This window comes from Hakea prostrata, chromosome 6, assembly GCF_041222555.1.
Source record: "Hakea prostrata isolate BN-2017 chromosome 6, UWA_Hpros_2, whole genome shotgun sequence".
NCBI lineage: Eukaryota > Viridiplantae > Streptophyta > Magnoliopsida > Proteales > Proteaceae > Hakea > Hakea prostrata.
In genome coordinates this window covers 29,792,732-29,818,278 of record NC_142605.1, presented here as the reverse complement: position 1 = coordinate 29,818,278, position 25,547 = coordinate 29,792,732, and the positions used below count along the sequence as shown (strand labels likewise).

Here is a 25,547-nt window from a genome sequence, read left to right as displayed (position 1 = left end):
TAGGACATATCGGTATTAGGGCCCACGAGGCTTAAGAGGTTAGAGTTTCAGCTAAAACAGCTGAGAATTTAGTTTTGAAGGTAAAGGAATTTCAGCTGTCTTCTACCGAAAAAAAAGAATTTCACCTGTCAAAACCAGATCTCATCCAAGCCCAAATTTCAAGATGGAAGTCTCCGTGGCAGATTTAGAATATGAGGGTTCTACTTGGTACAGAGGTTAAATGATACAATCTGAGTCAATTGAGGTTAAAAGACACCCAATTCTTCACCGCAAGCTTACTTGGCTAGTTTACACATTTGCACCAATGGGGAAGAAAGAATATCAAAGGCAGATAATATTATTATCAGAGTGAATTTATTTAGAGAATTCAATCTCAGTAACAATAATAATATAACAGCATAGGAACTCATTACATAATCTATCAGTAGTACAAAATATACTGGTGATCCTCTCATGTAAAATACACATGCAACCTTCTAAGTCAATACCTGCAAAAAAAAATCCACAAACATAAAAATTGAAGTTGTGATATACCTATTTACTGAGAATCAAATACAACAACAAGCTACATACATCTTTTCTGTAATTTAACTCGTCTAGATACTCATTCTTGAAATACTTGAGGTGGATTTCGGGATATATCTACTCTCCACCCAACCCCCAAAAATGTAAAGGCAGCACAAAACTAGGGCAATGGTTTCCAGCTCCAACTTAAAAGCAGAAGATTTGTGTTAAGATTCATCTCAAGGCACTATCCAACACAAACACGCAAAAGTTTTCTTCTTCTTCTTCCTAATATTTAATTTTCATTTTTTATCTCTCATTTCCAGAGGATTCTATTTGATTGAAAGGAAATCGTAATACTAGGTGGTAGATATTTAACCAACAGTCTAGTTAATTGTAAAAACCAAAAACCAGTGCCGTGAATGAAGAATTTCATTATAAAAACTTAAATGGGATCTTGGTTCTCAGCAGAATCTAAATTTCTTGGGTTTGCAAGCTCATTAAATATGTGGACATAAAATCCTTTTAATCTATAAGAGTCATCATCCCATGAATTTCCAATAACTCTCGTGAGGATAACAAAGTAAACAACTAGTGATAATATTTACTAAGGGTTTCCGAATACTTGATGAATGTATTACCTCTCATCCATAATATGTAACTTTGCAGTTGCGGCAGTACCACTAAGCAGCCTGCACACAAAGCACAAGCATGTTGTCTGAGAACAAAGTGAAGCTATGGAGCATGCTGCCTATGTGCATATAGTGTCATCATAAATTTATGAAGCTACATGGCGGTGCTGTCAAAAGCATATACTGTCATCATAAATTTATTCCTGTTTTAGTAGGTACCCTGGCTACCATGTCCCCTTAACATAGCATATTTTGGAACTTTGTTTGGTTTCTGTGGTCCCACATTTTAGGGATTGCAGTATTCTATTGGAAATTGAAACCCCAGCTAACTATAATTGGTGACTTTCAGAACAATTTACTCTATAGCAGTAACTCCTACCATGAAGATCATAGGTCAATGTAAATCAATTTATTAACAACCATAACATAAATATCATTTTGTCAGTATCATGAAATAGGAAGCACACAGTTTTTTACCTGTGCCTCAACGGAAGAGAAAACAGATTTGACAGCCGCAAAGACCTCTCCAACAGGTTTTCCAGCATCAACCTGAGCAAAACATGTGGGTTAAATGGCACATCAAAAGTTTCTAGAAACATGTCATGTGTGATAGAGGAAAGTCAACCAGAAATTACCTTCCGAACCTTCCCCTTTGATTCATAATACTCAATCACAGGCATACTTGATTCTAGGAAAACCTTGAACCGCTTCCGGATTGTCTCAATGTTATCATCTTCTCTACCCTTCATAACCCATTAAAACAATATTAACTAACCAAAAAAGGGCCCAGAAAAAGCAGGAAGGGAAGAGATTGTCAAAAGATGAAGTGACCACAACAACTCATAGGGAGTTTATCTTTACCTGGTTCCTGTTCAAAATGCGCCTCTCCATCTCCTCTTCTGAACAATCAAAAAATAATACAAATTCGGGAATAATTCCTGTCTGCAAGTAAGAGGAAAATAGTCATAAAATGAAAAAAGTACACCATAAGTGAAAAAGATAATTGAGATTGGAAATTCCAATGAGATCAGTGTCTTCATAAAAGTAAGGGTAGTAGAGTTGAATGGTGCATTTAGACATGTATCTTACAACTTTCTCAAATGCAGCACGGTTCTCTTCATTACGGGGAAAGCCATCAATAAGGAATTTGTCGTTGCCATTCTCCTGCATTGCCTGTTGGAGAAGTTTAATTGTTACCTCAGAAGGAACGATTTTTCCCTCCTTTATCATGTTCTGAATCATAGTACTGCCACAATTGAGACATCCATTAGGGGCGTAATTTTGAGAGCAAGATGGTGTATAGAAACCTTATCACTGAATTAAAAGTAGAATCTTAAGAGTCTATTAACATACAAAAAAAATTCAATTTGAAGTAGTTGAAAAAAATAGTGCCCCAGGCCTATACGTCCACTCATGCAGTATATATCCAGGATCCATGTGCCAAAAATACATGTATGGGCTGGCATCCACTTAATCAGGCCAACCTAGAAGGTTCTAGTTAAAAGTTGGAGTAGGTCAGTGGTGGGAGCCGATTAGGAGAAGAGAGAAAACTAGGAGCACCAGAATGGAAGGAGAAATGAAACCACATAAGGAGCGGAAGGGAAAGAAGAGTGCACACGCATCAACCCGTAGGCTTCAACCAAATTCAAACTTCAATTCATTCAGCTTCAAATGTTGGTTATACATTTAATCATAAACCTAAATAAGAAAAGACTCCTTTTCCTAAAGCTCAGACTAATGAAAGTCAAATTGGAAATTTCCCCAACAGCCAACCAAAATAATAGATGTACATATACACTAAAACTGGGCCCGCTTCATCCCCATTTGAATACCCACATGGGTTTTGGGTTATTCCAAGGCAGCAGAGCTGTATCAGTCAATTGTTCCAACCAAATCACATTTCTATTTTTTTTCTTTATAGTATGAGTAAATTAGCTTTTTGTGTTGAAAAAAGAAATTTGCTCTTTTTGTGTGGGAAAAAAAAGTAACTTAAGAAACATAAGAGTTGCACCACATGGTTAGGCCAAAAAGTTTTAGGCTGGTCTGGGGTCCTCAATAGAACATTTCTCCAAGTCAAGACGAGAATTGACAAGAAGAGAAAGAAAATGGAAGAAATTTTGTCAATGTCCCTGAGAACTTTAGATTATGGACAAACTCAATTAGTTGAAAACAATAAACAGAGAAAAAAAATTTATCTCAGAACACATTAATTTGATTTACACTATACAACATATAGGTTCACATTATCAATGCCAACAAAGGAATCTACACCATAAAAATTTACATTACCCATTCTCAGAACCAGATTTAATTTCCGCCCGAAGAAGATCACCAGCACTGAGATGGGTGAATCCGAAGTGTTCTACAATGTTTGTACACTGGGTGCCCTTTCCACTACCAGGACCTCCTGTATAATTATTCAACAATCAAACATATCAGGCCACAAATATGTAGGATTCCAGATGAAACTTTGCCACCCCAAGCAGTAAAGGAAATGTGAAGACATTATGCCAACTTGGTTATTCAGACGGAAAGCAAAACATAAGGCAGGAAAAAGAGTAAATAAAAGCATTAACTAGCGTCTGTGTGTTTCCATCATTGAACTTCATTATTCATGGAATTTATGACTGTCAAGTAGCTGCTATCCTATCCCTAGAGAAGTACATCTGACAAAATTTTCACTGAATCTGAAGAGCAAGACAAATTCATTTTCACATATGCTTCTATGATATAAAGTAGTTGTATGGACTTCTTGTTCGATATACTTTTTTCTTCTCCCTACTACAATATTTAAGTTTGAACACATATATATAAATGTAAATTCAATTTTAATTGTTGGATTCAATGGGCAAAGATTGCACTACACATGAATAACATGAGATTCAATGCAAATGAGTACTAACCCAAAACGAAGACAACTTTCACCTTCTTTCCGTTGGGCAGGCATCCATTTGCTTTCTGTATCCAAAGGAACACATATGATATGTCATTAAAAACTCAGTACTCCAAATCCAACGTTTGACTTAAATTCGTGAACAGAAATTTAAGCTGGTACTTTTTAACTGTGCCAGGGGACACTGAGAGTCAGATTGTCTAGGCACTCTATAGAGAACAACAGCGCCCATTTTCCTTGTCATTTGGATTATAACAAGTATGATAGGAAGCTATGCGTGCTTAAACGAAACACAAAAATTTCAGAAGAGCAGTAAGAACCTGGTTGGTAGCATCAAGTACGGTTCCCATGGGCGGCAACTATACTGCGAAATACACTCACTGCAAAATACGAAACCAGTCAATATGGAGGACATTCATTGATCAATCAAATAAACTTGTTTATCTGTTTTCATAACTGAGCTAAGAATATCACAGGAATGAATAGATCCAGAAGACTTTTCTCGCAAATAAAGCTATTAAGTCTGCCACAGTTAAACGATCTACCTCCATACATCCGGATCAACATTTAATATTTCAAATTAAATGCAATTATGCAACAAAAAATAAATAAATTTAGATTTCCATCCATCGGAAGCTCCGGATTCATCGTTGGAGCTTCCGATTAATCAGAAATCAACATATCAAACTAGATCTCGTGACAAATGACAAAATTAAAAGTTAATTCACTTGATTAAATCATTGTGCGGTCAAATCAAGCCAGATCTGACAGAACGCAACTAAGAAGACAAATTCAAACAAAGATTAATCACCAGAGACTCCAGTACGGAGATCCAAGCACGAACTTGAGCAAAAATAGAAAGAAATAAGCTTAAATCTGAATCTATGGTAACGATAAATTTTGAATTTCCAGAGCTCCGAACACAAACGAAACAATGTCAGATCAGATAAACAGGAACTCAAATTCAACAAGCGGTGATCGTTGAGCATTACCTGATCCAAAAATCGTAGCGAACGTTGCTTCAAGAGCAGAAGTAGAAGCTTCGATTTGATAGTTGCAGAGAGAGCCGAAGCGAAGGGAATAAAAGGGAGGGAAACGAGATCTCCAAGAAACAAAACGAACTGTTATTTTGGGCTCTACTTGAGGCTCTGGGCTTTATATAGGGAGGTGCCCAACGCCTAAACGGTTTTACCTGGTAACCAGATTCTCTCCACGTGTTATTGACGGAATTAAAGTAATATAGCGGTTTTTAAACGAGGGATTAACGGAAAAGTTCTGACGAGCACGATTATTAAAAGTTTGTAACAGAAAAAGGAAATGAGCGATGTGAGCACTAACCATCCGATGAGAATCTTGGATAATATTAGCGTACGAGATTAAAAGTATGTACACAACTTAACTGCCAAGCCATTAATGAGTGAAGAATACGCAAAGGAGCCTTAGTCAAAACCTGAATCAATCCTTACCGCTCGTTATTCTGGTCGCATCTACGGCCTCGGTGACTCGTCGAAGTAATTTCCAATAAACGAGTCGCGTTTCACACAACTTTCTTGCCGCTCGATGTGCTGACTATATCTACGGCCTTGGTGACTCGTCAAAGTTCCTACACGAGTCACATTTCTCACAACTTTTTCAGGAGAATTGTTTCAATGTTCTGCTAAGGGTGTCAATTCGATACGATACGGTATTGAATTTGAAAACTTCATACCGAAAATATGACATACTAAATTTATATAGTACGGTATGAAAATAGTATTTTGGAAAACAGTTCAATATAAAATTGATATAAAAAAAATGGCACGATTCAATATAAATTTGGTATGAGAAAATTCATTTTTATAATCATAATGCTCAGTTTCACTCCCACAAAACCCACATACATAGATTACCTTGAACTTGCTTTTGTTTCATCATAAAACACTACACAGATCTATTGAAATCAGTTAAATGAATTGATTGCCTCACTGTAATGCAATACAAAAATATCGGTATCTTCAGCATTCTTATTCCTAAATTCTCCACATCTATCAATTTTTCACTTTTAAGGCTGCAACAAAACTGGGTTGGGCTACCTGGGCTTTTGCCTTAACCTATAATCAACTTTGTTTAGTGTAGAATTGCTCAAAAGCGTAAATCCATTAAATTAACTACCTGAGAAAGCTCTGACCAATAACTTTTAATAGAGGATTAGAGATACTGAAGTACAGGTCTACGGTCTGCCACCATGCTTGTGACAATTGGAACCCAATAAACAAACCGAAGCTAGAAATTACATGCAACTAAAGGCTAAAGCTAAACGTTAGAGTTATAAGTTGAAAGAGAAAATTACACAAATAACTCAAATATAGTACGAAATTTGGTTTTAGTATTCGGTTTTGCGATACATATGACAGTATGGTTCCTCATACCGAAACCATACCGTATCGAATTCCAAAAAACCGTTTTCGGTACATATAGTACCGAATTTGAAATGTTGTGATTTTAAGTGGCGTGGTCCGGGACGGTTAAACGGTTTCAGTGCCAAATTAACACCCTTAGCCTTCGTAACACTGTTCAGCCTACAGTCCATATCGAAACTTATAGTTGAGACAAAATCTCAACCACATGTTTCGCCTCGTTTGCGTAAATGAACTTTTTTTTTGTAAAGTTTAACAGTGAAACACGCGGTCAAGATTCCTTTTTCAATACAAGTTTCGACGTGGGCCATAAATTGCACAAATACACAACACCTAAGCAAAGACCCTTTTTAAGAGATTGCCTCAGTATGACTAGGTATGATCTTTGATGAGTCTAGATCAACTCCTACCAATGAAGTACAATGATGCTTTTGAACCACATAGTAGGAGGTGGGATCCACATGAGACCCATTAAATATTTTTTTTCAATATTTATAGGTAGACCTTCCACTACCATGTAGTTCCACAACATCAAGAGAGCATATTGTTCTCCCCTGACGAGGAAGCAATCCAGACTTAATAGTCGAAGAAACAAAATTAATAGAAACATAGTCAAAATTTAATTAACCTAACTCATGAAGACGAATGTGGCACAATTTAGACGTAGATGGGTGAGTATGAAAGGAGAGAACTAGCACGGTTGGCGGTAAGGGAGCTCAGCAAAACAAATTAATTCATTTAATACTTTTTTTTATGATGATTTAGATACTAAAACGTCTTTTTCATTATATATATATATATATACATTTATTTTTATTTTTTTTTTTTATTTCTTTTTTGTCTGAAGTTCATCTGGACTAACTCGTGCACACTTCAATTACATCTTCAGAGAGAGAACTTTATTGTCCGCCGCAAAGATCAAACACATGACCACTCCACAGAAAAACATGGATCTCCCTACCCTTTTTTTTGTGATTTAAAAGTATAAGAAAAATACGCTATTCTCCCCTGAAATAGAGGTGATTAGACTCCACAATTTAGACAAATGAAAATGATGTAACAAATCGAACACAGACTTGGAGAGGAGATTTGGACCAAAAGCATATGCCAAAGGGAATAGAGTCTGAAGGGAGACAAGAAGCATTGTTGCAGGTAAGGGAGCTCTCAAGTCACCATCGCAACAATCAAAACAAATAAATTCGTTCACTTGACAACCACGAGCCTTAATTAAATATAATTTTTTAAATCATTGTTTAGCAGAATTGTCCAATTTCAGAACCCATTTATTAAATCTTACAGGTTGTACCAAATTCCCTGGTTTCATTAGTCCTTTGTTCAGATTGAATTTGAAGGGAATCGAGGGAAAGTAGAGTTCTCCTACCTGCTTTCCTTATAGGTCCCACCATGTAAAGATGAAAAATCAGTAACCAGGTCAAAATCAGATGAATTTTCACACCGGCACCACTCAGATCTTAGTAATTGCAACTAGGACCAGGAACCGATACCAATTCGTCACCCAATTCCTTGCTTAAATCAGAATCAGATCCATGCAGATTTCAACCATAAATTACAGATAGCTGGTTGGAGCTGATCGTTTCAGATCAGAATAGGATCCGATACCTCCATCCACTATAAGCCCTATGGACCAGCCAATCCAACCCTGATCAGTCTCAATCAAGAAGGATCTGATTCATGCCAGCATTCAAAAAATCTTGCTCATAAAGAAACAGCTCCTTTCCACTATAAACAACAAAAATATAAAAAGCCTTAAATAACTTGAATTTACAGAGCTAAGAGCTAGCATGTCAATCAACAATAAAAGGGGGCAAAGAAAACAAATGGGGCAAGAAATCCACATAGAGGCACTTCTGTAACCTGATGTTCTACGACATCTCACGGAACCTGGCAAGGGCTTTCTTCTGTATGAGGGTTCGGTAACTATCACCAGGCTGCACATCCAAGTCCGCTTCCACCTTCCTCTGTTTACTCCCAAGCCCTGCTCTATGTTCCATGCCTTTCGCTTGCACCGGCTCAACTATGCCACTCCCATCCTTCCCAAGTCCCTGCATCCAATCGACCCAAGATACAAACCCAAATTAAGCTAACACCATCTATCCAATTCAAAGAATAAAAATGGAACACTTTGTAGACAATGCAAGCACGCTATCAATATCATGCTGTCACGCAAGTCTACAGGGCATGGATTCTGGTTGTCAAGTGGGGAGAGAATCACCTTGAACAGTTCAAACGATAAATTTTTAAGAATATCGACATGCAAAGCAAAGATTTGTCCATAAACAGATCCATCAGGAAAACAACAGATGACTAGAAGGACATACCAGGCCTTCTTGCCAGCCCATGCTGCGGAGCATTCGGTTACCCACATTGCTCTCATCAATAGCTTTTTCAGCTGAAATCACCTCGTAACTCTGGATGCTGCTGGCATCTCCAGCCCCACGTCCCCCAACCCCGGGGGGGAAAGGCATTGCACTCGTCTCCAGTAGAGAACCTTTTCTTAATGACATATCTCGATCTTGACAAAGCATTGTAAACAAAGCATTTCTTACAACGTTAATATGAATCTTCAGTGAGAAAAACCAAGCAATGAACCTGTGAACTCAGTCGATCGATACCTTTTCCAACAACTAAAGTTTCACATCCTAAGGTAGGTTACTTATATTGACACAAGTATATGCTGCCTCAAGCTCTAAAGATTCATAATATGGTTTTGGGTTATACTGGAGCAACAAGGAACCCTTCACACGATCTAGTGATCCGATCTACAACAAATGCAACATGTGAACCCACAAATGAAATTGTTAAACATGCTTAATGCTTACTTGAATCAGCAAGCGCAAAATCTGAGGCATCATCCCCAATTGATGACGTAGATCCATACAGGCTCCTCCTCTCAGCTGCGCGGTCCCTATATGTTGTCTGAGGCTGTTCCCTATGAGTAGAAGCCGGCAGCTCAGAGAACCTCCGCTTGCCACTTCCAGTAGCAGAAGGTGGTGCATAGGAACCCAGTGCAGATGCATCCGTTCTGAAAGGAGTTTGAGTGGTCTCTGAATTAACTGCTGATGGCCCAGCAGTGACTGTAACAGCAGGCAAAGGGCTGGAAGCTCCACCAAATGAACCTGAATGTGTTGTATCTGACTTCATGACACCTCTTCCAGATCCCCTAATCACCCCCATTATTGTGCCTCCAGAACTATTACCAACAGGTTGTGCTTTGATCTCAGAACCTATAACAGCAGTCTGTGCAGTGGTTGGGGTAGTGGTCGCGTTACTAGCACCATGACCTAGACCAGCAGAGGAAAATCCAAAGTTGCTCGTAGCATTCTCCTTTGATGACATAGTATCACTTCTGAACTTGTTTTTAGTTGGCATTCCCACAGCACTAGGTCTGTCTTCCATTGCAGCTGAAGACTGACTGTCATCAAGAACAACCCGGGCAGCCTGACCCTCATTATTCCGTTGCTTCCATTTGCTTAAAACATTACTCATTTTCTTCTTGTTTGCAAGAATGCTGCTCTTGGATGCCAACCTTATCTCTTTCATTTTCTCCTTCTCTTTCTTTTCTGCGGCCAAAGCTGCCGTGGCAGCAGCTTGGACAGCATCTGGTAATGATGCCTTTTCGTTTGATGTTATTGTAGCAGCAGGCGCAGATATAACAACTTTTCTATTACTGGCACTATCAGGGGCCTTCGGTTCATTTGCTGCCTTTGCCGATGCATTTTCATTCTGATCACCACAAGGGACATACTGCTGAGTTTGCTGATCATAAGAATACCAGGTTCCGTTGTTACTATCATAATAAAGGCCTGCATCATTTACAAAGTACAGATAAGTGGAGCCATTTAAATACAAGAAAATTTTCCTCCACTAATAAAGCAGGGTTCACCCACCCATCTAGTGATCTGGGATCATTATTACTCAGCACTTCAACTGTATGAAATTGACCCTACCCACTGGTCCCAGTAACTGTCCAAGACAACCCAAACCTCATGGCAAGGAAGTCTACCATGGATGACTGTAAACTGCATCCTTTTAATAATATATCGTCAACATGCAAATAACACCACTCAACCCCGAAGGATCCAAAGATAGTCACTGCTATTAGATTAATGATTGAACATTATACCGTGAAAGTGAATCAGGGAGAGGTTCGAAGCCCTAATAAAATGTAGCCAAAAGAAGCCCAACAGCAACCAGCAACTTTAACATCAAGGCAATCCTAACCAAAGACAGTTCGGTATGTATATCTCAGCCATATATTCTAGTTTATCATCTTTCATACGTAAAAGTAGAATAATAAAGGTCAAATTATAAAATATTACGAGGGTAGAGAAGACAAAGGACTGAAATCCACAACATATGAACTGCAAGATCATCAGGTGTTGGGTCAGGGAGCCTTAGTGCATGGGTGACCTATTAAAGTAGAAGTGTAACCTAAAAAGCTCCCAGTTACAAGGTAAACCCATGGGATCAAAGTCCCAATAAAATAAACGTACAACCCAAGATCATCAGGTGTTGGGTCAGGGAACCTTAGTACATAGGTAACCTATTAAAGTAGAAGCATAACCTAAAAAGCTCCAGTTACAAGGTAAACCCATGGGATCAAAGTCCCAATAAAATAAATGCATCACCCAAACTAGGGCACAACTTCAAAAGATAGACCCTTAAAGGGAGACTCATCTACATCACCGGTTGCCATGGACCTAAAGGGCCCTTGTCAACAAGACAACACCTTAGCAACCATGAAGGTTAATCCCAAAACCTAATAATGAAGCAAGATTTCAGGCAAGCCATGGGCATCACTTCTAACTTCCGCATTAATAGGATCCTACATGGGCTATCCTTTTGTTTCTTTAATTATAATTTTGGGCTCCTAATTTGTCCTAGAATTCCAGCTGGTCATTGTTGGTCTCGTAATATGAAGCATTTTAGTTGGCAGGTGCAACTACAACAAGACTTCGAGTCAGTAGAACAAGATTTTCTCTTTAGTTCTTATTGGTATATTAGTGGGTTTAATCCTTTAGTTAGGAATCTGAATAAGTTTTGGAATTGTGCAGAGTTCAAGAAATGTAGTTAAGATTAATATTCAACAGGACTTCTCATCTATAGTAGGTAACAGTTAATACCAAACAACATGAACAGAACCTTGTCTCTTCCATTTTTCTTTTTCATACTTTCTATACCTGTCACTAACCAAATCTGAAGACAGGATCATAGCAGTATCAATCCATTGCTATAAATTCTTACGCGCAATTTTATTAGATTCAAAGCCGAGATAAAGAGAGGATATAATCCAAACTGAACAAAACTCCCCGACCTTCATTAACACCAAAATGATTGCTCCTAAATCCCTGACAACTAAAAAGGCTAGTCCAAGCACAACCCTCTTCCCACCACCCAGTAACCTCTACATTCAATCCCCACATCTTCAACACTTGCAACTCCTCGTGGCCTTCAACAAAATTACACCACAAGTCCACATAAACTAGCAACAAAGTAAAGAGGCGATGCAGTTAAAATAGAATATAGGGAAAGTACCTCATGCATTTGGGTTGTTCTACAATTTCCAATTTACAGTAGGTTGTAAGTGATTGGCAGATAAGAGTACAAGTCGGCCAATTTTGTGTTTTAGTTTTGGGAAAGTATCTAGGTTTTTTTGTCTGTGAAAACATGATGTAATGAGAGGTAAAGAAGATTGGAAATGAAAAATGTCTTTTTTGAGATAAAGCATGTTCTCTGCATACTCACCCTCTATGAACTTCCCTGTTACCCCTCATCTCTTCTTAAACTGCAATAGGAAGTACACTGTTTTATGAAATAATATCAGACCCTTTTTTTTCGGTTCACTACTTTTTGACAATTAGCCCAGAGGCTTGGTGCTCAGACTGCTGCTATCAATTACCTTAAATCCTATAATTAATTGTCAGTTTCTTCACCAGTTTATAAGCTATTCCCACAATCTGCCTTGTTTTCCTAAGTTTCCACAACTTCTTCGTCAATGCATATGATGCCCTGTTATTTTAATGTCTTCTGGAAGGAAATTCCCCATACACTCAGCCCAAACCAGACTGTTTTGAGCAGTCACCTTTTTTTTCTTCTTCTTTTTATTAAATAAAAAAATAAAAATAAAAACCCTCGACTCACCACAGGTTGTTCTAGTGTAAGCTCGAAGAAGAACAAGGTCCCCTTATCACTAGTTAAGTCTTTATGTTTCATTGAAAGTAAGCCCAACTATTCTGAAGTCTGTTTCTAGTTTAAACACCCCCCCTTTTCTCTCTCTTACGTTAATTTTTGAAGCTAAGTCTTGGCACAACAACTCCAATGTGTTACTTCGAATAAACTTGAGTACATATAGGATCTTGATCCACTCACACCATGATGAGGTGAAACCAAACTGCTGCGGCAACCTCAATGTTTCCACAAGTTTAGCAGTGATTTGATATCTCTTTCTTCTTCCCCGGTTAGCTTTTAGCAGTGGTGAAAGGAAATTGTCAGCAGACAGGGAGACGGAAGAGGTAGTTTAAAGCAGAAAGTAGAAAGCTGAGCAGAGGGATGGAAGAGGATTACTTTAAAAGCTTCAATTGCCTTTATAATTATTAAGGGCAAATTACATTGTATTTGCAATCAATTACATCTGCTACCCCTAAAAAAAATCAGTTACAGATGCCCCCTACTGTTAGGAATTGAAAGTTATAAAGGGACAGCTCTGCAGAAGCAGTAAGGGGGCATTTGCAATTGATTTTTTTTTCAAGGGTAGTAGATGAAATTGATTGCAAACACAAGGGGTGTATATGTAATTTGGCCAATTATTAAAATGCCACTCCCCCTCATAAGCCTAGGAATTTTTACTATTCTACCCGTTCACTCTCAAATTGAATTACCTAGCATTCTACTGGGTCCACAGCGAACCCAAACAGGCTTCTGAACCCCATGATTGCATCTAGAAGCTAGTGCCACTAACAACTTTTACATAAAAATAAAATAAAACCCATTTTACACTCATTGCAGCTGAAATTGAAGAGAGACAACCAAAGGTGACTAGTGAACAAATACCAAAAGCAAACCAATCCTGTTTCCAATCTTATCCTTAGTTCAACCACTTTTGTCTGTCATGCAACTTCAGCTTAATTAAAGCCTTCTTCAATTGATGACTACAAGCTTTTTATGTTGAACAGCTTCAACAATGCAGTTGTAGTAGTAACAAGTTCATATCATTCTTACCTTAAAGCTTCTCTACTGAGAATTTCTAGTACTAAAAAAACCTCAAGAATAATGAATCTCCAGCCACTAATACAATATGGAGACAGAAATTAAAGCTACAATTAATGTGCTATAAAAATGAAGAGACATAAGAATATTAAACACCACAGATGAAGCATGATGATTGAAACCTCCATCAACACAGCTAAATGAAGCATTGTCTTTCCCCCAAAAAAATAGAACGAGACACTCACCTGTATTCCCATCATAGTAAAACCCTGAAGCAGCATCATAATAATAACCAGAAGCTTCATCCCATACAAATCCAGACTGGGGAGCTGAGCCATCCTTTTGACCAGCATCACCATTTCCTTGCTCCTGCCCCCCAGCAGAAGTTTTATCATCTGGATTATATTCTTTTGGGGCCCATCCAACAGCATCATACTGAAAGGGATCAAAAAGAAACCAAAATTATGTTTCTGACCTTTGTGGTTATACTTGAGCACATTCAACACAATAAAGGTCCAACTGCTCTCAGAACCTCCTTCCAGATGAAGGGTGCTTGTGAGAAAAATGTGCGTAAATCAATCCTAACGCAGAAAAATGAATGCAAACTACAGGACGCATGTGTTCTACTATTTTGAAAATACAGGACTTTTTAAAGAAAGTATGGCATGATATAAACAAATACAAAGCATAAGTCTCAGGATGTCTAGTTGATCTTCTAGCCATCTGGGGCATATTTCCACAATAGAGTGTTAGGTCTCACTTTCGAAAAAAACCCAGTCAAAGAATTGATGCTACCAATTAGGAATATGAGCAAATAAGCCTTTTAAATTTTGAATTCCATACACAGAAACAACCTTATAACCTTTGGCCGCAATTAAAATAAAAAGAATAGGAAGGAGGAGAACCTGCTGAGCAAATGTTGCTGCCTCAATTGCAGCAGTAGCAAGGCTGCTTGACTGTGAAGCCCCAGATGCACCCAAACCTGGTCCATGTATGCTTTTTGCATATGCCACACGCAAGATCTGACCATTCTTCTCAAGGGTTGTCCCATTTGTTGCTTCCAAAGCTTTGGTCGCATCCTCAACCTAACAGACAATAAACAAAGGGCATGAAATAGTTTTTCAACTGCAATCAACAAAAAATTATCCTAATTACTTGGGGTCAGCAAGCTCATTCAAGTCTAAGCCCAGCCATTTAGAAACCTACCGAATGGAAATGAACAAATGCAAAGCCCCTAGAAACATGAGTAAATTTGTCCCTGACAAGACGAAGATCCTGTGGATACATAATGGTAATTGTGAGGTCCCATAACAAGAAAGATATAGCAGTCAAACTCAAATGACAAGCAAAATTACCTTGATTGGAGCATGTTTGGAGAACTCATACCGCAGCATTCCTTCATCAGCATTTTCATCAAGCCCACGAACAACTAAAACATGAGTTGGCCCTGGTGGAGTATCGAAAAAATTACTACTTTCTCATACATTTCAGCAGAGCAAGGTATTTTCCTTGATTGGCAAGTTGGATTATTTCAACTCCCATTACCTATCTTCTCCTTTACACTATATCTTCTAGTGATGGGTGTCAACTACACTAAACTATTGATGCATCTTCAAGATTATATTAATCATAATATAGTAAAAGTCATTACATTTCAGTAGGAACAACAAACTACCTGCCTCCGATCCTTTTCTTCCGGATTGTGCAGAATTAGATGACCCTATATCGGCTGCAGGAGCATCATCAGTCCTTGGTTCGTTACACTGCATTGCCAGATATCAACATAACATCAATGTGGTAACATGCTCAGCAACAGAAAATTACATTCACATGGATAGATGTATAAATGACTCAATATGCACAAAAAAAGAAAAACCATGCATGAGTATTGCTACTGGTCATATGCCTAAATACCAAATTCCCACATCAGTGGTTCCATGTGCAAATTAAATCAACAGAAACAGCAAGACAGAAAACGTAAGGGACGCAAGGGATGAATTCATAAAAGAAGTTGGCAAACTCCAACTATTTCTGGACTTCAAAACTGTGCAAAAAAAAGTGAGTTTCTATTCAGTAAACAAGAGGAAATTTATACGTGAAGATGGAATAAAAACCTGAAAACAGGAAGTTCTCCGTGCAAAATTTACACAGCAACAGATAGTGCACATCCAATCAGATGGTGGTGCAATTCTATGATGAGATTTCACAACACTGTCCTGTCCGTAAGGAGGTCCACCAGCTCCACCGGTTGGCTTGCTACTGTAGGTAAAGAACAATTAATTATCCGCCAAAAAAAAAGAAGAAGAAGATAATTACAAGTGGAAAAGATGATTTGTGACAAGCACAAAAATGTATTTCAGTTATCATAACATTAGCCCAGCAAGAAAATAAAATAGCCCAAAATAGCAGTAACCAAATGGAAAATGGATTACCACAGCAAGTGACAAAAGTTATAGACCAGTTCTTTGAAATGGGGAAAACAAGGTCTTCCCCAGGACGAGGGGAAGAAAAAGGGGGGGGCCGGGGGGTCAGCAATGCCAGTGCACACAAGCTTTTTTGGTGTCCAGCAGAGATGACTTGGGTGCATGTAAATTTTGGATTTGGTGGGGAAATATCTATGTTTTATAGCATTCGGGTTTATGTAAAACTGGGTCAAGTAGTCAACTGAAAGTTGAGTTATATACTCTTTTAATGCTACCTTTTTTGGTAATAAATCTTTTTATTGGTATTGGTAGCCTAAGATAGGACTGCATTATAGTTAGCCTGAATCAGATTGGTGTTTATTTAAGATTTATTCTAACAATCAGTCTTAGTTAGAAGTCTATCTACTTCCTTTAAATACGAGGTTGTAACCCATTCAAGGGCAGATTGAGTGACTGAAGTTTTTACATTTACGTCATCAGATTGGTATGAACATGGTCGTGACCATTCCCAACCCCCCCCTTTCTTTATATATAATATTTCTCTCTCTTCAACATCTAATTCTTCTTTTATTTGTTTCTTAAATAATTACACCATTACTCTGTTTCCTGGATTACTGGACAGCCCCATGATAATTAACATGTCAACCGAATCCTTTGGTAATCATTGACTCCAATTGAGGTTAGGAACAAAGGAACCTGGGTCAAATGGTGGTTTTCCCTTAGCATTTTTTTTTTCACTGCAAGGCAGCCAGATTCAGACTTGGTTTCAGCATAACAACCTGGAAAAATTTTCAGAAATTAGATTACCTTCTTTCTTTCTCAGTTTCAGGCTTTCAGCTGCCAGTGCCATGAAAGCAACAGTTCTCCTTGACGTTAATGGCCTATGCCTCTAAAATTCTAGGTTGAGATTACCTTCTTTCTTCTCAGTTTCAGCTTCCTGTGCTGTGTAAGCAGCAGGTCTCCTCAATGTTAACCTTTCCCCCTAAAATTTCCAGGCTGATCGATGCTATGCAAGAGAGTTGTCTCCCTTCAAGTCATTCTCGTTCTACCTCCACCGTTTTCATCACAAGGTTGAAGATGATCCAACTTTCCTTTCCCCACAATTTCTTTGTGCTAATTTTTTCTCCACTATCCATAAATACCCCTAATACCATCATTATCCCCTTTCTTAATTATATGTCCATCTAACATGTTGCATCCCATTCACCAGAATGCCACTAATTTACACTCTGCCATCCGTTTTGCTTATTTATCATCTGCCATGTGTCTTATTTACTTCCAAATATTTACTGCTTGTCACTTGCGCTTGTGAATTTAGACATCTAATAACTGGGTGGGCCTGTCAGCAATCCAACAAGAGGAGACCAACCGGACCACGTCAAAGGGTGTAGAGTGTAAAAAAGAACAAAAAGCAGTTCTCCTCAAGTATAAGACAACCAAGTCGGACTTCGAATCTGATAGCACATGTATCTATGGTTGAGCACGGCAAATGTGGAAAACTAGAAAGTTAAAAACAGTTGCATCCACCCCTTCGTACATAAAGAAGCCATTTGATAATAAACATAAAGAATATAACATTAAGCTAGAAAAACTCAATGCCGAACTTTCAGTAAAATATTCAATTATCAGAGAATATACATCCTGATATAAGTCATGGTAACAACACTTGAAAAATTATGCTTATCTAATTCTCTTCAAGTTCATTTGTACCTATACTCGAAAAAAAGCTTCCTGCCATCCATGACAAGACCATCATCTCCAATTCCGTCCATCATCTTACGTGCCGCTCCCTGTGCCAAGATTATCAGCTTCTTCATACAACTTAAAGTGCAACATAATAACACAGTTGCACAAGTATTCAGTTATGTTTTCTGAAAGAGGAACTCAGAAACAGCAGTACCACAGAAGGAAAATCAATGAAAGCAAATCCACGAGAGAGGCCAGAATTCCGTTCTTTAATCACACGGACATGTCGAAGCGGTCCCCACTCAGCCTAACAATAATAAGAATTGAACAAAAATGAAAGAAATCATTTGAGAAACAAAATAGTGTAAAACAATGTATCACATTAAATTAAATTTAGCTAGAAGCATACAAGAATTTGATATAAATCCTCCTCAGTCGTTTTCTGTGACAGACCCTTCACAACAACAGTAGCTGATGGAGCCTACAAGAGAAGATAACGATCCAACTCAAAATATTAAAGCTATAACGAATCAAAGTACTAAAAAACAGGACTACAGGATGACATGTCAAGCATACCACTGATGCCTGATCATGGTGTCGCTTGTCATCGCGATCCCTTCGTTTCTCACCCCTGTCATGCCGACTGTCATCATAGCTATCCTCCCGATGACTACGACCATGGCTGCGACTTCGCGGTGATCTTGATCGCAACTGGTCATCATGCCCACGAGATCGAGACCGTGATTGAGATCGTGAACGTTCACGTCTCCTATGTGGACTCAAATCTCTTTCCCTACTCCTCCTATCACGATCACGGTCACGGTCACGATCACGAGAATCCCGCTTCCTCCAACTACCATCCCTCCTACTACCTCTGTCATAATCAGAATCATAACTATATCGACCATATTCATACTCTCTCTCACGACTATCCTCCCTGCTCTGGTGAGGAAGACGATGTCTGTAATCATAATCATCAACTGCAAATTCATCACGATCACGTCCTCCAAACCTAGAAGATCTATCAAACCCGTAATCACGATAACTCGCTACATCACGGTAGCTATCAACACCACGATAACCATCCCTGAACTTGTCAACTTCCTGAAACCTATCAATCTCACGATACTTATCAGCTTCACGAAGACCATCGATTTCATGGTAACTATCAATGTATGGCTTGTCATGTCGCCTAGGTTCCCTAATGAGTGCATATTCTTCATCAAAACCTCTTCTTGGTTGAGGCCAAGCACCAACAACAGATGCTGAAGGTGGACAACTATCCCTATCAAGAATGTCCCGATGAAATGTTCCCCTAGGATAGATGTTCTCCCTAGAGAATCCCTCATCCAAAAACCTCCTACCATCATATGAACCACCAACCCTGCCAAAAGAATATAAGTAGGAGGGAAAAGAAAACACTGATATTATAAAACATCAAATAAATACAAAAGCAGATGCTAATCAATATGCAAAGAAAATTGTCATCAAAAGCATCATACTTTCTCAACCTATCAACACATAATAAAAAGAGAGATTACAGAAAGTGGGGCGGAGAAGACAACTGGATCTGAGGAAAATACTTATTGCATGCACAATGGAATACCCACCAACATCACTAATAGTAATATATGGTTTAAGCTAACATTTGACGTATATCCATCACCAAATGCAACTACAATACCAGCATCATAAGAAGCATTAGCCACAACTCACCGGTAGTCTGGCTCATGTAACTGACCATACCCCTCCAAAGCCTGTGATTCAAGAGAATAAGTGAAGTCAGCAACTAATAATCATGGTAGGTGGTAGGCAAATCCATTCCATAGCCTCTAGGCCCATATCTTTCTGTCATTGTCCTTTTAGGATGAGATCCCAACAAAAAATGGAGGACAAACACATAAGCCCTAATTTCTTGTATATGATCCCGGTATAGGTGATTAAAGGAGGAAACCACAATTACGCTGTTATTATCCCATCCTTGCTGCAGTACATATCGTCCCGGATCCATTTCTTGTAAGCTCCAATGGAATTACCCCTGCAAGGCCCTTGGTGATCTTTCGGAAGTTCCTAGAGCAGGATTCGAAAAGCTTTCCTGCAACGGATGCAGAAACAGACCGAGTTATGCCAACATGAACCAAGAACTGTATCTCATGACTTGGCCACCCTCTTTACTGGAGTCCTCAAAAATCAAATTCCTCCCACAAATATCCATCTTCAAGCTCCCACAACATAAAACTTTAAAATGTGTTGTTGCAACCATCATGTAACCACAAAAAGGAAAAATGAAGACCAACCCAAAGAAAGCTAAAAACCTGAGAATAGCCAGCTACAAAACTGATGCTTTATGTGACATACTCCGTTGCATTCAATGGATGCATTCACAAGTTTGTCAGTAAGAACAAAACTTGCCATGGCAGATAATCTCAGGGTTCTTGTTTTGATAATTTTAAGAGGGACACCTCATTTATGCAGAAACAGAACTTAGAATTACAATGATTTTAAAATTTTACCCCAACCAATTGAAGTTGGGTATCACAAAATTATATACTTATACTTGTAAAAGAAATCGTCATGAGCATGCGAAGGAAAGATTTTAGCAATAGCAACACAAAGCCAGTAAACTGTAGAGAATCAGCACATCTGGGAAGAGCCTCATACCGTACACACATCCTTCTTCATCCCTGACAAATATGTTACTTAATTTATGGGCAGAGGGACAAAAAGAGAACTAACTAGAAAATCCCCATCCAGACACATTGTGCAACTGTTCACTTAGTCCAGAAGCTTTAAACAGATAAAAATCTGAAAGCAAATCAAGCCAAAATGTGAAGATAGATATAATCCTGGACAACAAAGAAGCGAGCCATTCATCCCAATCCCAATAAGAAGGCTCATTTCACCTATTCGTCTAGTCATTTTCTAGAAAATTAAGGTAGAGATTCTTTTATCCCTTAGGTCCCAGTTCAACTGCTTCAAGGGATTTCATGGGCATGACAAGGACTTGAAGGTGGATCCATAGCAGAACAAATTGAACAAAACCACAAATTGGACCCAAATGAGAGATCTAGGAATGATAAAAATATTAACCTTTTCCAGGACATGTCAAACAGTTTCTAGACAATGAATCATAATGAAGTTAATAATAAGCATGCAAATTCTTAGCAGGATGCCCTAAGTCACTTCCAGAATTTACTTAAAATGAAAACAACCTCCAACAATTATAAGTAATCAACAAGCGGGAGGTCCCCAGTGACTTCCTAGTAGACATATTATCACTACTGATATTCTTGCATATATTCATTTAAGTGGGAAATCCTTTTTTGTTAAATTGAAAAAAAAAATCATATTAAAGAAAGAGCATAATATAACACATCAGCCAAACACGCAAGCCAATGAGGGAAACCCAGACAACTAATAAAAAGTATCATACATTAAAATGCAAAGGGGTGGCAATAAGAGGAAGATTCCTAAAAGGGGCAAAATGCTTTTTTCTTGAAATATCCTTGCAGTACAAATTGATTCTGATCTCAAATGTGATGGACTCCCAAATCTTATCAATAATAGTTGTTGAGGTGGTCCATCTTTTATCCTTCCAACCAAAAATGATGAATCACAACATACAAGGCTACTTTTAAAATGGAATTTCAAGATCCATACCCAACTATGAAAGGTAAGAATCAGAATATCTTGAATAAATGAAATAACAAATATAAAAACTTAAATTTTGATGATGCCACCAAGATTTGATACATTGACTCTTCAAAACTCAATCCTATCTGCATCTTTTAGGTGGTGACTTATAAGACATTTTTGCTAACTAACATGATGTGAAGGGATTTTTATCTGCTCAGGCTCTAACATGCTCAAGTTTGGTCATTTTCACCCTTAGATTTGCTGACAAGTGTATTATCCTAATCCTAAGGAAAAAATCCAATACCAACATACCCACCTTTAACCAAGGTTTATTCTCCCTTTTATCTTTCAACCCCCAACCTTGCCCCTAACCTGCTCCAATTCTTCGTCTTTGACTCCAGAACCAACCAAACCACCATTATCTTCAATCTCCTCTTCACCCTCTCAGTCTTAGTTAATATTCTCTCTGCAATTGACCTCCTGTGAACCCTTCAAATAGCCCGAGCCCTGCAACCCCACAGCCTTTTGTCATTTTCAGAACAAAACCCTATTTTTTTCTCTTGAACCTGTCATCTTCTTCCTCATAATCTTTACTCACCTCTGCTGTTGCTATACAATTTCTCTCTTTTTTGCATCTAATAGAGAAAGCACAAGGTAAGGACTTGCTGGGTGGGTGTTTATAAAGGTGTAAAAAGGTTAACAGCGTGAAGCTTGAAAGGGGGAAAAATATTATTTGCCCCCAAATTCATGAAACTCTCGACTTAAAGTCTTTGTCCATTTGCTTCTGGTGATGATTTCAGCACCATTTTCACATTCAGCCGAGAGTTTCTCACATTCATTGCAACAGAGACTTATGTATATTTCTGCACAGAATTGTAGAATGCAGTTAGATTCTTTTCGGTCAAAAACAGAGGAAGAAAGCGGTGATGCCAGAGACAAAGCACGAGGAGAGGAAGTGATGATGTCATTGCAGATGAGGAAATCAATGTAGCTAGTTGCAAGCGAAGTAGGAAAGAAGTAGGAAACTGAAACCATAGTTAGAGTTGGATTTGGTTAGCCCTTTTAGGTTGTCTGTTGAATCAGAAAAAAGAAACTTGTCAGCAATCCAACGATAACATGAGAAAACTTGAGCGTACCCAAACCTGAGCAGATAAAAATCTGAAGTGAAGGCAATTAGAGCTTTACTAGCCTTCTGCCAACTAATATGATGTGAAGGCAATTAGTTTAAGAAGCACTTAAGAAGAAACTTGAATCAACAGAGTAAAAAACGAGCATACATTTTTTTCCTCTATGCTCTTAAGATGTCGGCCATCTAATTTCAGCTTCAGATTATGTAATGATCCATTTTATGGCAATTATTATAGATTTCTCTTGGTTGTGTTTTTTAAATAATAAAAATAAACAATAAATATGTTGTAGGCACTCAGGAGGGCAAGGGGAAAGACACATTAAGAAGAGAATCCAGAGAAAATAGCATCAGATTTGATAAGACAAGCACATGTCCACTAACTAGATCTAGTGTACAACAAGAACTCTATAGAACAAAGAGATTTCATATGATATGCCTGGTAATGACACAGAAATCAATTCATCGTACATAATTTCATTTAAGCAAGCTTATAGTAACTCTCCTACCAAAAAAACACGTAATCAGGTGAGCTGAGAAACTCTCCCCTTCCCCATCCCTAGTAAGCACATTCCTTGTAACTACTCGATCGACCAACAGATCAATCTGTAACCATATTCGCCAAAACACGTAATCAATTGAGCTGAGAAACTCTCCCCTTCCCCATCCCTAGTAAGCACATTCTTGTAACTACTCGACCAACCAACATATCAATCTGTAACCATATTCGTCAAAACATTTTCAGTCTTCTCTTCTGCTCCCTCTTTTTTCTTTTCTTTCTTTTTTTTTTTTTTTGGAGGGGGTTGGGGACAGGATGGAACCCAGAAAGAGAACTTCATATTTATGTACTATTAACACTTCCCGTGCAATTGGTGGGTATAATGCCATTTATTCACCTAATATGAGTTCGATTACAACTTACTAATCAGAGATAGAAAGAGAGGTGTCATCGGAAGAGAAACGTCTCATTCCAAAAAAAAAAAGAACTTTGCTTTTCTGTTGGTAGAACAATCAAACAACAGCAAAGAACAGTAAAAGGACAGGAAGGGAGAAAACATCTCGTATCACACAGTGACACAGCAACCCCTAATTGATTTTGATATATACAAATACCTCAATCACACCGATTCCTCTCCAGCCTCAATTGAGACCATCAGCCGACGAAGTAAGTCAATCTTCAAAATCGGTATGTCCAGGCAAACCAACCGAAAGAAAAATGAAAGAAAAATGAAAGAAACGAAAGAATAGTCCCGTAGAAACGATAACTCAGTCATCAACATAGACAAAAAAAAAATTAAATTTTAACGTAAAACAATCGATCAAAGAGACAATGGGGAGACAATAGCGGTGAATAAAAACGTAGACACATGTGCAGACTTAAACTAATTGAATCTAGAGTTCCAGGCTAACTGTGAAGAAGTTCTAATTAAGAAGCTATAAATTAATCAAAAGAAAGATGTAACTCACAGTTCCAACCTTGACTGCTTCCGACTCACAGAATCGCTAAAAGAAAACTAAAATCCACCACCGTCAACGGTTGATCTGCAGAAAACATAAATTAGGGCAAGGGAAGAGCGAAAGGGAGAAGGAGAGATGCAGACGTGATAAATTTCGTTACCTTTTATCTGTTTAGTTAATTTATAGTTTTATACTTTTATTCGAGCACCTTCTCTATGGACGGAACTAACCCTAGGTATACTAATATATAGATGGGCAATCATATCAGACCCATGAGTTCGTGCTTTTTTTCCTTCTTTTCTGGGGGGTTAAATTGGAAAATAAAAACATAAATTTTGTTATTTTGGTGAATAAATAAAAACTAACTTAAATCGAACGAAAAATTAAATATTTCGTACGGAGCTTCTTCTTTTTTAAGTACTAATTTATAATTTATTTAAGGCTCTTTTTTATTAATTCTCATTCTTATTTTATGTTATTCTTCATTTTTTTATGTTTTAAATATTTATTATAAATCCCTTTTTCTTTTTAAGAATAACCTCTAAAATCCATAATAGGATTTCTGTTTATTATTATATAAAATATGAATTATGGGTCAACAACTTATGTTATTCATAAGTCAGTTAAAATCAAATGAAAATTGATGATATAAGAATAAATGTACATTCCTTTTAAAAACCCTATTGTTTCTCCCTCTCCCTCTCTCTTTTTTTTTTTTTTTTTCCTAAACCCAAATGATCTATTTTTAACTTTTATTATAAATTTTTATTAATTCTTATTCTAACATAACAAATTTATTACAAATTTATTACAAGTTTTGAAAACATCTTTTTTTTTTTTATCAAAAATTAATTTTCATATTCATTTATTTTGAGAACACAAAATATATCATGAGAGTTTGAAGGTTGATTTGCTAATAAAACTTTGAGTATTTCTTGCTCCGAAGGTTGCTAAAGAGTCTGCAAAATTGTTTTCCCCTCGAAGGATGTGACCAAAGTGTATAGTATAGAAGCAAAACTAACATCCAGTGTACTGTGAATTATATGGTTGATCTTCCTTCTACCAAACCAAAAAAAAATATGGTTGATCTTCTTAGGGACTTGTTGGGAATGACCTCTCATCTTTGAGTAATGAACTATAACATGTTATCTCATTGCATAATAACTTTATATAAATTTATTCATTCACTCCAAGTACAACACTTCAAATGGCTAATACTTTTGCTATTGGAGACGATTGGTTTCCACACACTTAAGCAAAACAAAAGTCATTATTCCTAAGCAATCTCTTGTTATTCCTCCATAACAGAGCACTTTGTGTAAGTTGTTTCCACTTTCAAGTTTTTTTAGCAAATCAACCTTTGGACTCCCATTATATATATATTTTGGGTATTCAAAAGAAATGAAAAATACAATTTATTTTTACTTAAAAAAAAAGATGGAAACACTTTTTTCTCTCGAAGGGTGTGCCAGAGTCTAGAGGTTGGAAACTAGACCTAAGATCTAGTGTATCATGAACTATATGGCTGATCTTCCACGAGACCTATTGGGAATTAGCTTTAATCTT

The 25,547-nt window shown here is 37.7% G+C and overlaps 2 protein-coding genes across 3 annotated transcripts; both read right to left on the bottom strand.

Moving 5' to 3' along the window:
* Positions 1–319: 319 nt before the first annotated feature.
* Positions 320–5,168, bottom strand: LOC149013219 (UMP-CMP kinase 3-like). The gene is made up of 10 exons (XM_089159490.1): positions 5,022–5,168; positions 4,350–4,409; positions 4,040–4,094; positions 3,426–3,543; positions 2,226–2,382; positions 1,998–2,078; positions 1,772–1,879; positions 1,614–1,685; positions 1,146–1,196; positions 320–488 (listed from the first exon to the last, which is right to left on the bottom strand). The coding sequence occupies exons 2-9, from the start codon at positions 4,377–4,379 to the stop codon at positions 1,188–1,190; spliced, it is 630 nt and encodes a 209-aa protein (XP_089015616.1). The 5' UTR covers positions 4,380–4,409; positions 5,022–5,168; the 3' UTR covers positions 320–488; positions 1,146–1,187.
* A 2,976-nt stretch (positions 5,169–8,144) lies between these two features.
* On the bottom strand, positions 8,145–24,127 carry SUA (suppressor of abi3-5). Of its 2 annotated transcripts, XM_089160284.1 has the most exons (16): positions 23,991–24,127; positions 19,725–19,856; positions 19,478–19,518; positions 18,338–19,145; positions 18,171–18,242; positions 17,976–18,068; positions 17,786–17,865; positions 15,767–15,911; positions 15,328–15,415; positions 15,008–15,099; positions 14,859–14,927; positions 14,558–14,737; positions 13,898–14,087; positions 9,266–10,249; positions 8,765–8,958; positions 8,145–8,488 (listed from the first exon to the last, which is right to left on the bottom strand). In XM_089160284.1, exons 2-16 carry the CDS (start codon positions 19,770–19,772, stop codon positions 8,309–8,311), a joined length of 3,264 nt encoding a protein of 1,087 aa, XP_089016410.1. In that variant the 5' UTR covers positions 19,773–19,856; positions 23,991–24,127; the 3' UTR covers positions 8,145–8,308. The 2 variants fall into 2 exon arrangements, with proteins under 2 accessions (XP_089016410.1, XP_089016411.1); XM_089160285.1 differs by having other exon boundaries at positions 15,767–15,908; positions 19,725–24,127.
* Positions 24,128–25,547: the final 1,420 nt, after the last annotated feature.